General features: G+C 47.3%; 1 protein-coding gene across 1 annotated transcript in view; it reads right to left on the bottom strand.

Annotated features, from left to right (window-relative positions):
- The window catches only part of TNIK (TRAF2 and NCK interacting kinase), a 150,936-nt gene that overhangs the window by 110,467 nt on the left and 26,237 nt on the right, over positions 1-14,232 (bottom strand). Inside the window, 1 exon segment of the mRNA XM_036388836.2 lies at positions 13,535-13,600. Coding sequence (XP_036244729.1) covers positions 13,535-13,600 — 66 coding nt within the window.

Genomic DNA, 14,232 nt, shown 5'->3' with positions numbered 1-14,232 from the left:
TTTCTCCTCCTGCTTCAGGGAAGGTGTTTTCCTTTGGCAACACAAATCCAAATTTCCCACCTGTGAAGCCACTGCCATACCATAGTTATTAAGGGTCAAAGTATTTCTACTTCTCAAAGAGGTTACAGCCAAAACCTATCTTCAAATATTAGGGGTTCTCAGCATCGTGAGACTGACAAAACTTAGTGCCATCCTCTTCAACACCTCAAATAAGCTAATTTTACCTCCTACCCATCAGTCAACAGATCCACTTTCTCCTGCAGGACCTTCAGCAAAGCCTCCCAGCCCCATTTATGAAAGCAGAGACTTGAAAATATCTGCCCAGACACAATGACTTCATTTTTAGAAGCTCTTGGTGCCCTAACCTGCAGTGTAAGTCAAGAAAAGAATGAGTTCTGCCACCATAGCTGCAGGTCAGGTCCCCTTGTGCCTCAGTGTAAATAAGGCATCTAAAATTAAAGCAGACTCCTGCAAGTGAGGATGACCAGGGCCTCTGGGCTTTGCATTCCCAGCTCGACATACGGGGCTGCAGATGAGATTTTGCATATGCACACACACACACAAGCTTAGGGTGAGAGAAAGGTTCAAACACAAAGAATTTCAGGCTCTTGAAGACCATCAGTTGGAAGCAGCTGCAGAAACCTTTGATAATTCCCTGGGTTACTGAGCACTTTGCTGCTTAAATCTCTCCCTGGCCAGAGCTATTGCCTGTCACCCACCAAAAGCTAATCCCCTTTTTTCTGATTTCATCTCTATCTTCTCTTTTCCCCCTCTCCATACGAGTGCAAAGCACCTTTAATCTTAATTTCAGATGTACTTCTCATGATGCTGCAGATGTGTTATCTGCCACTGACAGTATTTTCCACCTACTTCTCCTTAAAGGACACTGCTTGACCTTGTAACAACTTCCATGCCTCCAGCTTTAGAGGCTGAGCCTTCCTATTTGAATGGATCACAAGTAATCACTTTTCTGTATCCATTATTAGCAGTGAACCAACTACCCAGAGAGCTTCTGCTTTGTTGTTTTTTCCCCCCCTCCAAATGCAGCATTTTTCCTGGGCAGAGACATATTATGGCAATTCAGACACTGACAACTGTGTAAATCACACCCAGGCAAAAGTTATTGATGACCTCATTCCAGTAAGGCATGAGATGATCAAGCTGCCCCACGGTATTTTGATCATCTGAGAACCCTGAAATTGAAAGTCGCAGGCTCCATTTTGCTTGGAAACCTAACAAAAGGCATTAACTGTGACAAAAGGCACTTAGAACATCTCTTAAATTATCTCATTTCACACCAGCAATAACAAATACTCATTTTCATTTATTAACACACTCTCCTTGCCCATAACCTCTCTCATTTTTCTAGTTTTGAATTAAAACGCTTTCAAGTCATTGACCCCTTCTGCTGGAATTCTCTCCTCCTGTTTTTCTTAGTTCTTGTACACAGCCTAATTTGAGTGATATGAACAGTGCATCCAGCACAAGCACCTCTCTGGCAGACCTGTCTCCCAGGAGCCAACGTGATTAATCTCTGCCATGCAAGACAAGTCACGTTCCACAGCCCCAGCTCCTCCACGCTGCTGCTGCGCTCAGAATGCCACTCTCACACCTGTTATTAAATTATGCAATTACCTTATTTCTTCTCAAGTGCCTTCCCAAGCAGGTTGTAGACAGTCACCAGTGAGGGAGGAAGAAAACTCAATACTGGGAGCATCTGTTGGAGCTTTCAAGAGCATTTGCTGCTGCCTGCCACTGGATTTCTCCCCATGCCAGCTCAGCTGTGGGCTCCCCGAGCCCAAGGAACATTCCCTAGCCCTGGGATAGTGCTGCAGGCAGTACCCAGCAGAGGCAAAGGCACACACTGCTGTGGCTGTGCCAGGAGCTGCATCCCCTCCCCAGGGATGAGGGATGCTCTCACAGCTGGCTGGGGCCTCTTGCACCCTCACAGGCAGGCTCACTGCACTGCCAGGGGCTCAGCCAGCTGAGGCTGGGGCTCACACACTGCCCCCGCTGGGTTTAAACCCAACTGCTGATACAGAGTCCTCTAAACACAACCCCAGGCACCGTAACACACACGTTTAGGACTCTTTCTAGAAGGAAGATGACAGATTTGGAGGAAGAAGAGTGATCTTAGACACATGGCTGTGACGGTGGTCACAGGGGTCTTAGGATGAGGGAAGAGACGTAGATCTGACTTCATGTTTCAGAAGGCTTGATTTATTATTTTATGATATATATTACATTAAAACTATACTAAAGAATAGAAGGAAAGGTTTCATCTCAGAAGACTAGCTAAGCTAAGAATAGAAAAGAAAAGAATCAACAAAGGTCTGTGGCTCAGACAGAGAGAGAGCCAGCTCTGCCGTGATTGGCCATTAATTCCAAACATCCACACGAGACCAATCACAGATGCACCTGCTGCATTCCACAGCAGCAGATAACCATTGTTTGCATTTTGTTTCTGAGACCTCTCAGCTTCTCAGAAGGGAAAAATCCTAAGGAAAGGATTTTTAATGAAAAGATGTCTGCGACACATGGCATAGCCCAAAACTGTGCTCTCTGTGAGCCCTTTGGCTAATCCCCAGCTAGGTGCCCTCTGGAGCTGTTGGCACCACTCTGCAATCCTGTAGCTGCTGTGGAACAGCATGGGAATAGCACTGAATTTCCTTGGCCATGCCAAGTTTTAGCTACTGTGGGCAGATCCAAGTAAAAAAGACCTAAACCAAACCATATCCCCAAGATTGCCACAGGGAGAAAAAGGATGGAAGATGGAGGTGGTGCTGTAGTGCTTAACTTGGGTGAGCAGATGTGTTGTGCTTTCTCTGCACAAGGATAAATGCCAATGATTCACAGAGCCCAAGTCAGCCCAGGCCAAAGACACACGAATGGCTTGAGAACCAGCCTCTCCCTCAAGCAAAGAGCTCTAACCTGGCTCTCCTGGGACAGCACAATCCAGCAAGCCAGCACAGCAAATCCATCTGCAGTGCAAGGAGTTACAAAGCAGCCAGCATGAAGGAACAATGTACCCTCCCCCTCAATCCATGGTGGCTTTCAATGGTTGAACAGTGACAGACCTTGAATCCAGCTGCTCCTGTGGGGGCTGAACTCCATGGACAGCATCACTGCTGAGGGACAGCCATGCCCTGGACCACTGCCTAGCTGAGTGACCTCCCTGAGATGCCCACCACCCCTCCCTCCAGCCCCCAAATCGGTGTGGATGCTAAAGGCAGAGTACCTCCAAACAACACCATGACTATCCCAACAGATGCTGGCTTTTGTCAGTTAAAAAAAACATTAAAAATATTGGAGGAGTTCTTTCAGCAGGTGTTCAAGGGCCCAGCTCACTGTTGGGCTGCTGCAGGATTTTCAGCTGATGCTGAGTGTTTTCTGTGTGACCAGGGCTCACCCCCTGGATGCTGTCCTTCAGTGGCACAGGTCAAAAACTCTTCTGCATTTTGGGCAGTTTCATGACTAGAGCAAACAATGTTTCTGCAGAGTCCAAAAATGTAATCTGACATTGTGTTTCAGAAGCCTGTTTCTCTAACACAAGATTTCCATCTTCTTTGGCAAACTACCCCTTGTGTTAGCCTTATTGGCATTCACATACACAATTCACAACTCATCTGGAACAGGCTATTTACAGAAATTCTGCTGAACTGGCTGTCTTTCTATTAGTTACGTAGAAAAGGTTTGGCCTTGATCCTGGACCTGCTGAATTAAAGTGTGAAAGGGAAAATCTCTGAAGTCCAGGAATGCAGAGGCATTTCCACTGGTGCTGCCCACTTCAACTACAGCCATAACTGCTCTAAAAAAACAAGAGACTAATGGCAAGTCCAGTGGAATCTGCAATTTTTCCTAAGCCCTGATGACTGCCTATATTGAATTTCTACCTCTGGAAAACAAAGATGCATTTCTAACCGTTTTTGTTGTCTGTGAGAGCTTCCAACTCTTTTTATGTTCCAGGTGGGGACAGGAGAGGTTGGCTGGAGACTTCTGAATGCTCAAGTTACTGAATGAGGCATCTTATCCTCAAATAATGGTTTTGCTCAGGGAGAAATTACAACACCAAGGAAAGCCTTATAAACAGCAAGATATGCTGGAAATCTCCCATCTTTTCAAAGGGGGATGCAAAGCAAGAAGAAAAGAGTTAAGCTGGAAGGATGAAATGGCTCCCTGTCCACATCTCACTCTGCTGGCCCCAGAGCCCAGAGCAGGAGAGATGGCCATCTCTCCCAGCACATCTGCTTACCTCTGTTGCCTTTGCCACTGAGGCTGACACGTTCAACCTTTCCTCAGCAACACCCACCATAAGTTTGGGGCTTTTAAATGCAAATCAACACTGCCACACAAGACACTGACCTGAACGCAGGCACAAAGCCCCACCAGCCAGAGAAAAAAGAAAAAGGAGCATTTACCTACACTTCTTTAAAAGCACTGCCCTGCTCCAGTGGAGAGCAAAAAAAAGCTTGGGGAGGGAAGTCAGAGAATTCCAGCAATGAGTGGGACATCAGTGCACAGGTCTGGAGCCCAGCTCAAGGCAGGTGAATGTGGGCTGGGATGCTGCACATCCCAGGGTGCCCAGTCTGTGGCACCTGACAGGACTCTCTGGGCTGGATCACCTCAGCTGGTGCTAACAAAGGTTCAGGCTCCCCCACATCCCTCTCCAGCTAACTGCAGCTCTGTCTGCAGCCCAAACTGACCTCCTTCCCAGCCACCTACACACAGGCTGAGATGGGCTGGAGACAAGGGAATGTGGGGATGGAGATGGGCTTCTAGCCACACACTCCTTGTGCACATTTCAACACAAGAATTTAAGACACCTAAAGATACACACAAAAAATATGAAGACTTAAACAAAACAAAAAAAAATTACATCAATCTGCCATTCTTATGCAAGAAGAGGAAAAAAAATCCCACAACATTTGGAAGCAGGCTGTGTTTGCTTGGCACTTTCCATCTTTAGGTAATTAGTGTAAAGGGCTTCCCAGGTAAACCTAAGAATAAAGAGCAGATTTGAAGAGAGGCACCGTTCTCTCTGCAGTGAGCCTTCAAAGCAGAACCAGGAGAAGCTGCAGAGCTCAGCCAGCTCCCTGTAGGCATCACTTGCCTCCCAGTCCTCAGGGTCAGCCATGAGTCAAGCTGCATCAAAACTGGGAGTGACACAAAAAAGTGACAAGCGCGAAACGTCTCTGAAGACAAACACCACAGCATTTGCAAAAGCTTCAAATCCACAGCCTGGACCAGCGTTTACAGCTTGCTGCTCCTCCCATCCCCTTCTCTAAAAAGTGTCTTCCTAGCTGAGAGTGGCACCTCCAGAGCTGGGAGGAACAAAACACCTCCCAGCTCCAAAACCTATTTTCCAGTGCTTCTCTCGGTTGTTTTCCTCAGCTGACCTAGCAGCAGCTGCTCTACTTGCTCCTCTGGGAATCAGCCTTGCTCCCAGCATTTCGTTTCCAAAATGCTCGTACAGGGGCACCCAGGCTCCCCATGGCCTCAGAGATGGATTTCCAATGCTGATACCACCCAGCAGCTCCCAGCTCTGCCCCCCAAACCACCCAAGCGTTGCTCTGTTTCTGATTATATTGGGAAAGGGGTAAGGAGAGGGATGGGAAAGAAAGATGGGAAAGGAGAAGAGAGGAGGCACTTAGCAAAGGTCACTGGAGAGGTCCACAGCAGAGAGGTCCTGGCCCCCAGCTCCCTGTGCACTGCACCAGGCTCCAATTCACCAGAAGAGCCTGTTACTTCCTAAATACAATATCCAAGTTTACAACTGCAAAAAACAGCAGGCACCAGCTTCTGCAAGAAGGGTAACCTGTGCCCTACAGCCCAAGGTTCCCATTAGAGGGACATAACCCAAAAGCAAATGTGTTTTGTAACCCACCCAAGCCTTACAGCACCCAGACCTTACAGCACCCACCAGCCACAGCCACACCCCTGTACAACACTGCTGGTAAGATACTACAGTGAGCAGAGCAATGGGAGCTTCAGCAGAGGAGAAGCCACCCCTCCCAAAACAGAGAGTGCAGCTTTCACACACAGTAACCCCAATTCTGAAAGCTGGCTCTTTTCTAAACACCTCCCTCACACACTGCACCCTCACCTCTGACTTTCAGTGCCCTCACAAAAGATCTGACAAAAGCCAAGTCTGAGTTCCCAGCCCAGCCATTCCTCTGGGACAGGAGAATGTGGCACTGGACATGCTGCTTGCTCCAATTATCAGCAAAGCAGCTGCTTGCACAGAGCATCTTCTAATGCCACAAGCCAGGGAGAGGGCTCTCCCTCTGTCCCTATCCATGCCTGGCACCCACACAAATGGCACTGCAGACCCAACCACCACATTCCCCACGCTCTGCAGCACCACTGACTTTACTTGGCATCTTCAAAAGCAGCTTTTTTAACCCTAAGACATAGCAGATATATTTTTTTTGTCCTGCAAAGCTGTGCAGTATTTACAGAATCAGAGCATCCAGCAATGCAAGGCAGAGTGGACAAATGTCACTCCACAGACACATCAATCTGCTCCTGACCTTCACCCTGCCCTTTCCCTTCACAAACTCAGCAGGGAGGGAAAGGGAACAGAGATTTAAAGGGAGGCAATACAGAGACATTTTAAATCACCTTTTATAACCTGCATTCTCCAGGCCTGAAAAAGCACCTTTCCCTTACATTATTCAGAAAGCAGCAAAGCTAATGTGACATATTGGTGTGTAGGTGTGTGGGGGCTGGTTTCTTGTCGGGGGGGGAGGGAGGGCTGAGGGCTCGCTCTGTGTTTCAGAGAAATGAAGCAGCACAAGATGTACCAGTTGCTCTGGTAACAAAGCTTTTGCCTTTTTTTTTTTTAATAAGAATGAAGCATAATTTTAAGCATTTTTCAGTTTAGACTTCCTTGCCTGCATGGCAAAAACAAATCTGCATTTCAGAAACACACACACTCCATTTGAGTCAGCATGGAAAGGACCTTCTCTCCAGAGCTACTATAACATCGTGGGGAAGCTGATACATTGAGGTTGCCCATTTTCCTTCTGATAAGGCTACAGGAGTTATCACACACCAGTACTCCAGCCCAGCACCTTCCTGCAAGCCAGAAAGAGCTGGTAAAAGCCCAGCACCAGCAGTGAGGTGGTGCCTGTGGAAGCAGTGAGACCCCAGCCCTGGCAAGCATCCCCACACAGCAGCACCTCCTCTCTGCCAGCACACGGAGCCATCCCAGCAGAAACAATGGCTTAATATTTAATACTGTGCTTGTCATACAGAAGGATTATAAAGCAGCTTGTAAATCTTGTAAATCCATTCCACACTCAGGCCATCCCTGACCTTGAAGGTGATGAGCAGCCAGGGCCTGGCCACAAGGGTGTGTGTCTGGATGTGGATGTGAGCATTCCAGCCAACACCAAAACCATCCCAGTGGAAGGAAGAGCCTGGGACAGGGCAGGATGGACAGACACAAAGTGCTTCCCTGCCTCAGTCCCCCGGAGCAGGCTCTGAGAGCAGCACCAAACCATGGGGAAAGCCAGAAGTTTCCCAAACCAGAGGGACCATCAGAGCATGAGGAGGGATGGCTACACACATTCACACACGTGTGGTTACACTCAGCCTGCCCTGCACCAAAAGCAAACTCTGAAGAGCTTGAAAACATAAAAAAAAGACCCAAAGCTGAGGATACAACACCAGAACCACCAATGCCCAAGTCACACCCAACCTTGCAACATCACAGTTCATTTTATAAACATGAAGGTGGGAAAAGATAAATGCTCACAGTGCTCCCTCAGACACAACAGCTGTCTAGGGTTAGAGCTGCTTGTTCAGACTGCAAGATGATGGGGCTCTGAATTCCTTCAGCAGCCTGTGAATGGGGGCACCAGGTGCCCTTGGTACGCTCAGGACCAGCACAGCAGCCCAGGTGTTGGGACAAGGGTGTGTGGCAGCACGACCTGCTCTGCAGGCACTGGTGTGCACACTTCAGTCTGGCCTCTCAAGCAAGGCACAGCAGTCAGTCTGCAGCTATAAAAGCTGTGTATGTAAACTACAGTTAATTCTTTACAGCAACAATCCCCAGGAAATATTAATTGTGTGCAGCATGGTAGCTTCTTCCACACAGATAAAGCAGCAGTGATTAATTATCGAGCTATTGACCATCAGCCTTTCAGAAAGGGAGACAATAAACCAACGGATGATTAAAAACAATTACTGTCATTCTTCACTCAGGCCAATTATCTGAACTCCTATTAATGACCCAGGAACCTGTAGAGTTTCTGTTCTCACCAGGGCTGATGCAAGGGCCCAGCACTTGATCAGCAGCAGACAGACTGAGACAGATGTCAGGCAAGTTAAACATGCCACAGACTCCACTCTATTATCTCATATCCACCCTCAAAAATAAGTTAAAGGAAAAAGGAGTCTTCTAAAAGTCTTTCTTTAGGATATTTACCTGCTACCCCACCAGCCTGCACTGGTGGAATGCCGGGGATACCAGGAGGAAGGATGCCACTGTGCATGAAGTGCACAAACAGCACCCAGGAGTACAGGACATGCATTATCCCTCCTCTGGCACCTGCAAACTCCAAGACAACACTATCAAATACAGGCTTGTGCCTGGGACATTCCCACAAGTTTGTCTCAGCAACCAAATTGTCCCAGCAGTCCTGCTGCTCCCAGCTCTCCAGCAACAGGTGACTTGGATTTCAAATATTTTATTAATTTCTAATACCCACACACCTCAACATCCCCACCTACAAGGTCAAACCTGAGCATTTGCCTCCAGGTGGATTGGCCCTGACTTCTGGCAAATACCAGCTGGGCAATAGTAAGTCCTGACTAAAGACCCTGGGATGCATTTCTTCAGTATTTTCCCACGTGTATTGTACCCCAGACAGACAGACAAACATAGGACAACAAAAAGCAATTGCAAAAACCACATTCCCTTCAAACAGCTGCCTCACTTGGGCTGGCAGAGGGCTGTAAAGGGGCTCCACCTGCCCTGGGGTGGCTCCCAGGGGTGATTCCCCTGCCCTGCCCCATCAGGTGGTGATGGTAAAGGAGCTTCTTGGAGGGGCACAGCTGACACGGGCGGCACATGGATCCCACATGCTCTAAATTAGAGCACAGACTATTGCTGGGTAATAGCTCGCTGATTATATGGCATTTACCAGATAATTAAGCAATCAATAGTTATTGTGCAGTTACAGAGGTGCCCACATACTCTATCTTGTGCCGTGTAAAATAAAACCTTGCTGGAGCTGTTAATGGAGAGCCACATCCCCAGGGCACCAGGCAAAGCAGCACTTGGCATTAATGACCACTGTCCTCCTGGCACAGTGGGGAAGAAGCACGTGAATATGTAATCTCAACATCATTTACTTCCATGTTGTAAAACACACAAGATGAGAGGCACAAAGGTTACCATCTGATCTATTTCCTGATTGTTTTTTCTCACTACTGTGAAGGTTTGCATCAAAATCCTTCCCCATACCATCCATGGGCTACTGTGTGAATGGCCATGGCTAAGCCCATAAAAACACTGGGGGGTTGCTCTGGTTTTCCACTTAGTGCACAGTAAGTAGCCCACTGCATGTGTCCCCAAGCTTTGCACCCATCTACTGGACAGGTATTTCTGAGTAGCCCAGTGTCCTTTTCCTTTGAACCCCTCTATTTATTGGTGCACCCCACTGGTTATGGCCCTGATCTATCCAGGCAATCTAAGCACACGCAGTATTTTAAGGAGTATTTGTTTGCTCTCATGCAGAGCAGAAATAAACAGCAATGATAATGTTCTGGGACATAAAAGCAGCATTTCCTCACAGTTTAGATAATGCTCTGAAGAGTCTTAGTGAGTTTTGTGTTTAGAGTTGCTTTCAGCCATCAGCTAAAAACCAGTGAGGCAAAGGCTTAATTCCCCAAGTCCAACTCATTGTATTCCTGATAGTCATTTCCTTAAATACCTATAACAGAAATAAAATCCAAGGACACAAAAATTCACTACTGCAACAATGTCTGGCACAGAAGCTAGCAAGTTCTCAGTCTTTCATCAAAACCAGTTTACAATCTGTAACATTAGATGCAGGATTATTAGAAAATAAAGAAAAGCTTCCGATTCAATTAGAGAGATAAATCATCACCAGTGCAGTCCCTCATTAAAATAAAAATTGAGCTATTCACAAGAGATTGTTCAGCAGCGAACAAGGAATGTTATTTCTCTCTGCATTTTTCCAAAGTGAGGAGCTTGTGGTTGGGGTTAGAGAAGTGAGAGTAGAGCAGGTCTGTGCTGAGGGCTCCTGCAGTGCCCAGGTGTCACTGGGGTATGGCCAGAGCTGGGAAGAACCAAAGGGATATTATAACCTGCTGCTCTGAGCAAAGGAAGAACTTTGCTTGAAAATACAGAGGTCAAACAGAACCTGTGGCCTTTGCCTCAAGCCCAAGGCTCAGAAAACAAGGCTTTGATTCACAGGAGCACAGTGAACCACCTGAAAGGGATCTTCAAACCATGACCCAGAAAGCAGGATCAAAGCAGCAGCAGCAGCTGCATCCCAATGCACAGGCTCTGGCAGTGGTGCCCTCCTTCTGGGAGCTCTCAGGGTGCTCCAGGCTTGGCCAACACGACTCTCCTCCCACCAGCAAGGAGAAGGCATGTGCTGTGCCAGGGGCTCCCCAGCCTCTCCAACACAGCAGATGCTGAGGCTGGCTCCATGAATCCCTGCTCTCTGAGGGCTCCTGTTACTGTGCTACTCCCAGGCACTTCTCAAGGCTCCTCAACCTTCTGGGCTGTGAGATTATTCAGCTGTAAGAACATAACCATGCCCTTTATCCCATGGGATCAATGGGAAGTTTGCACCTTGCACATTTTCCCCCCAGGTCCTGTGCAGGCCAGCTGGTTCTCACCAGGACACCTGCAGTCTCCAGCACAAACGTAGCCATGCAGCAGTGTCAGACATTGCTGCCATATCAGATTTTCTAGGGGAAACATCAAGGCTGCAGCACAGAGACATAAAACATCATCCCCTGCCTGGAATAAACATCTCACTTCTGCCTCTTTCCAACAGCAAAGTTGCTTTTCTTGCTCCAGAGAGGGACCAGCCATGAGAAGGGAGGGGTGATGCTCACCAGGTGACTGCTCCTGCCTGAGAGCAAAGGGGTTGGACCTGCAGAGCTTGGGCTGGCAGCCAGCACCAGAACCCAAAAACACAACCAGAGGTGCAGCAGCCTCTAGGAGAGCAGCAATGGAGCACCTCAGGTAACACAGCACAGAGGGGGAGGTCACCACCCCTGCAGGGACTTAACAGATGTGTAGATGTGGCACTTAGGGACATGGTGGGCTTGGCAGTGCTGGGTTATTGTCTGAACTCAATCTTAAAGACCTTTTCCAAACTGAATGGTTCTGTGAACAGTTCAGCCCTGCCTGAGAGGGGTTTGGAAATGGCAATGAAGAACCATCTAATTACAGAGGACGCTGCTCCTAGGTATGGATCACTTCTAAGGGCTGATTTAGAATGGAGCCACAAGGTCTGTGCCTCTTGAAAGTTGATCCATTTGTTTTGCTGCAAGAGATAAATACAGCGGTGGTATCTGGAGAAAAAGAATGGCAGAGATCTTATTTCCACACTGGGTTTTAGGGTGGGACACCATAAACAGTTATGTATGTTTTATATCAAAGTCTCCTTTTGTTTATAGAGCGTGTGTGCTACTCCAGGACTCCAGTTTAAGAGATCTGTGAAGTCAGGCTTAGCCTGAGCTCATACCTCAATACTTACTAATTTGGTTTGGACAGCCACGTTTTCCCCTCCACCCCCAGCACCATCCCGTCTGGCACCGGCACCACGTGAATCACACCGAGGACAATCCAGTTACTCCAGCACGTTAAAAACAGTTAGGAGGAGGATTTTCCCCTTGTACAGCACGGGAAAAAGGAACACAGAAACGTTTAGCCTACACTTGGGACATTTCTGGGTGGTTTTTTTCCCCTTTGAGGTAACATACAGAAAGAACTGAACCCAGCAAGAGGAAACCCGATCAGCTGAGCCACACAACCAGCAGCACCAGCTTATTTCCTTTTTTTGCTCTCCACAAAAACACACAACGCTTTGAAAAGGCTGTTACAGGCACATAGTTTCCACGGATTGTTAGAAATATGAACCAGTTAAAATTAGGTCACCTTCCACCGTTATTTTAGCAGCTGAGAAGAAAAACAGTTCAGAAGGGAGCTCCCGTGGCAGGGAGCACATGGTGGGAAAACAATGAATACCAGAGGGGAAGGCTCCCTGGAATATAACCTTGATAAGAACAGCTTTGGGGTGGGGCAGTTTTTCCTTTGTTTTTGTTATTTTTTTAAAATCTGTTTCAGTTCAAAAATTCACACATTTAAAACTCCAGAAGTTCCAGTTCATCTTCGGTTCACTTCAATCCCTTGATCCTTCTGCTGACAGGATTAGTCTACAGCAGCAGGAGGATGGGGGAACCTTGGCTCTTTGAACACCATTCTCTTCAGCAGGGGCAGCTCGCTGTCTTTTAGAGCATGACAAGCAAGAGCCGTGTCTCCAAAACCACAGAGTAAGAGCACATGAGTATATTCTTTTCTATAGTCAAAATGAAACACGGGCACGACGGGTAAACAGGATCTCTGTGTGCCCACACACGCATGAGTACACGTGTACACAGCACTTGTGCCCACACACACAGGAGTTTCTTGGAGAATGAGGCCCAGGGGAGGAACTGACTCCCAGCAGAACCATAAAAGTTGGCAAATTCCTCATGCAACCATGACAAGAAACATCTCCCCACCACATACAAACACAGATAACCCCAGACTTTGAAAGAATTCAGTCCCACCCCAAATGCACAAGAACAGTCCATAAAAAGACCCCACCAAGATAATAAAATCTGGAAATCCCCCAAGCTAAGAAGTGTTTGGGACAGGTGATATAATACAGAAGAAGGGCATTTTAAATATTCTTGTAAAGAAGTTCATGCTTTTAAAATCCTGCTCTCCACAGTCCCTTCACTATTCTCATCTGGATTGCTGCTTCTAGATGTTTAGAAAAATTTAAAGCAATCCTACTGACTGTAACAGGCACTTTAATAAAAACATTTTAATTGTGTTTTTAATCCTGTAGCAGGTTGCTGCCAGTGGAAAGGATGGCAGCCAGCCTGTGTGCAAGCAGAGCACTAGACTGTAGCAAACTCATTTGGCAGCCTATTGCAGCCGTAAACTCAGCTCTTAGACGAGATCGAGATTCAGCTATTAAAGCACAGACTTCTCACTCCCTCCTCATCATCTAATCAATAAAAAGCAACTGGGGGGAAAGGGGGAGAAAAAAAAGCAATTCGTTTTCTTGTGACAGTTTCAGAGCTAATGTGAATTGCTTATCGTAAGAGCTCTGTGTGCTACACGGTACTTGCACACAAGACCAAAGGGTCAGAGTTCAGCAAGGCTTCTTGTCAGGTTGGAAATGGTCAAGGCCTAGTCAAGGTGATGTGCTGGGATGCTCCATGTTCAACACACAGCCAAGGCAAACAGCATCACTTCAGCTGGAACTCTTACCTTATAGACCTGCCCGTAGGTACCATTGCCAACGAGCTCTACCAATTCAAAGATTCCTGCAGGATCCTAGGAGAAAAGAAAAAGAATGGTAAATAAGCAATATTTATGGACTTCTGAAAAAATAAATGTTTGATGAAGATCAGCATTTCTCTGACAAGGGGTTTGAGTGGTTTAAGGTTTTCAGGCGGACCAGGGATGGGAATTACAGGGACAATGAGCAGAAGCGTGGCACTGTCCAGGTGACAGCCGTGTGTGGGCAGCCCCAGCACTTTGGGCAGCACGGACCTGCCAGGTGCTGCCCACCTCCAGCACCTGGGCTGGGAGATGCCAGGCAGGTGCCTGAGAGTGAGCATCCATCTGTTTGAATGTCATCTGCCCGATCTACGAACACTCAGGGCATGCTTTAAATGCAACAGCAAACATTTGCTATTAGAAGTTAAATTTTCTTATGCATCAGCTTTGGAATAAAACAATCCAACTGGCAGGATGCCATTCTGGGGCTCAGAGGGGTTTCCAGGTCTGTTCCTGAGGCATTAGTGTTACTTGGTCTAAAGGCCATTTTTGGCTGTTGATACCCCAGTTTGCCAGTTGAGATGAGCAGCTCCAAGCCAATACTATAAGAGGACACAATACCTTGTAAAAGTGGCAACAAAGCACAAAATCCTTTCCCCAGGTCCCCCTGCACTTGGCATGTGCCC

Source organism: Molothrus ater, chromosome 10 (genome assembly GCF_012460135.2).
Source record: "Molothrus ater isolate BHLD 08-10-18 breed brown headed cowbird chromosome 10, BPBGC_Mater_1.1, whole genome shotgun sequence".
Classification (NCBI taxonomy): Eukaryota; Metazoa; Chordata; class Aves; order Passeriformes; family Icteridae; genus Molothrus; species Molothrus ater.
Note: the sequence above shows the minus strand (reverse complement) of the source record. Positions and strands in the feature narration are given on the sequence as shown.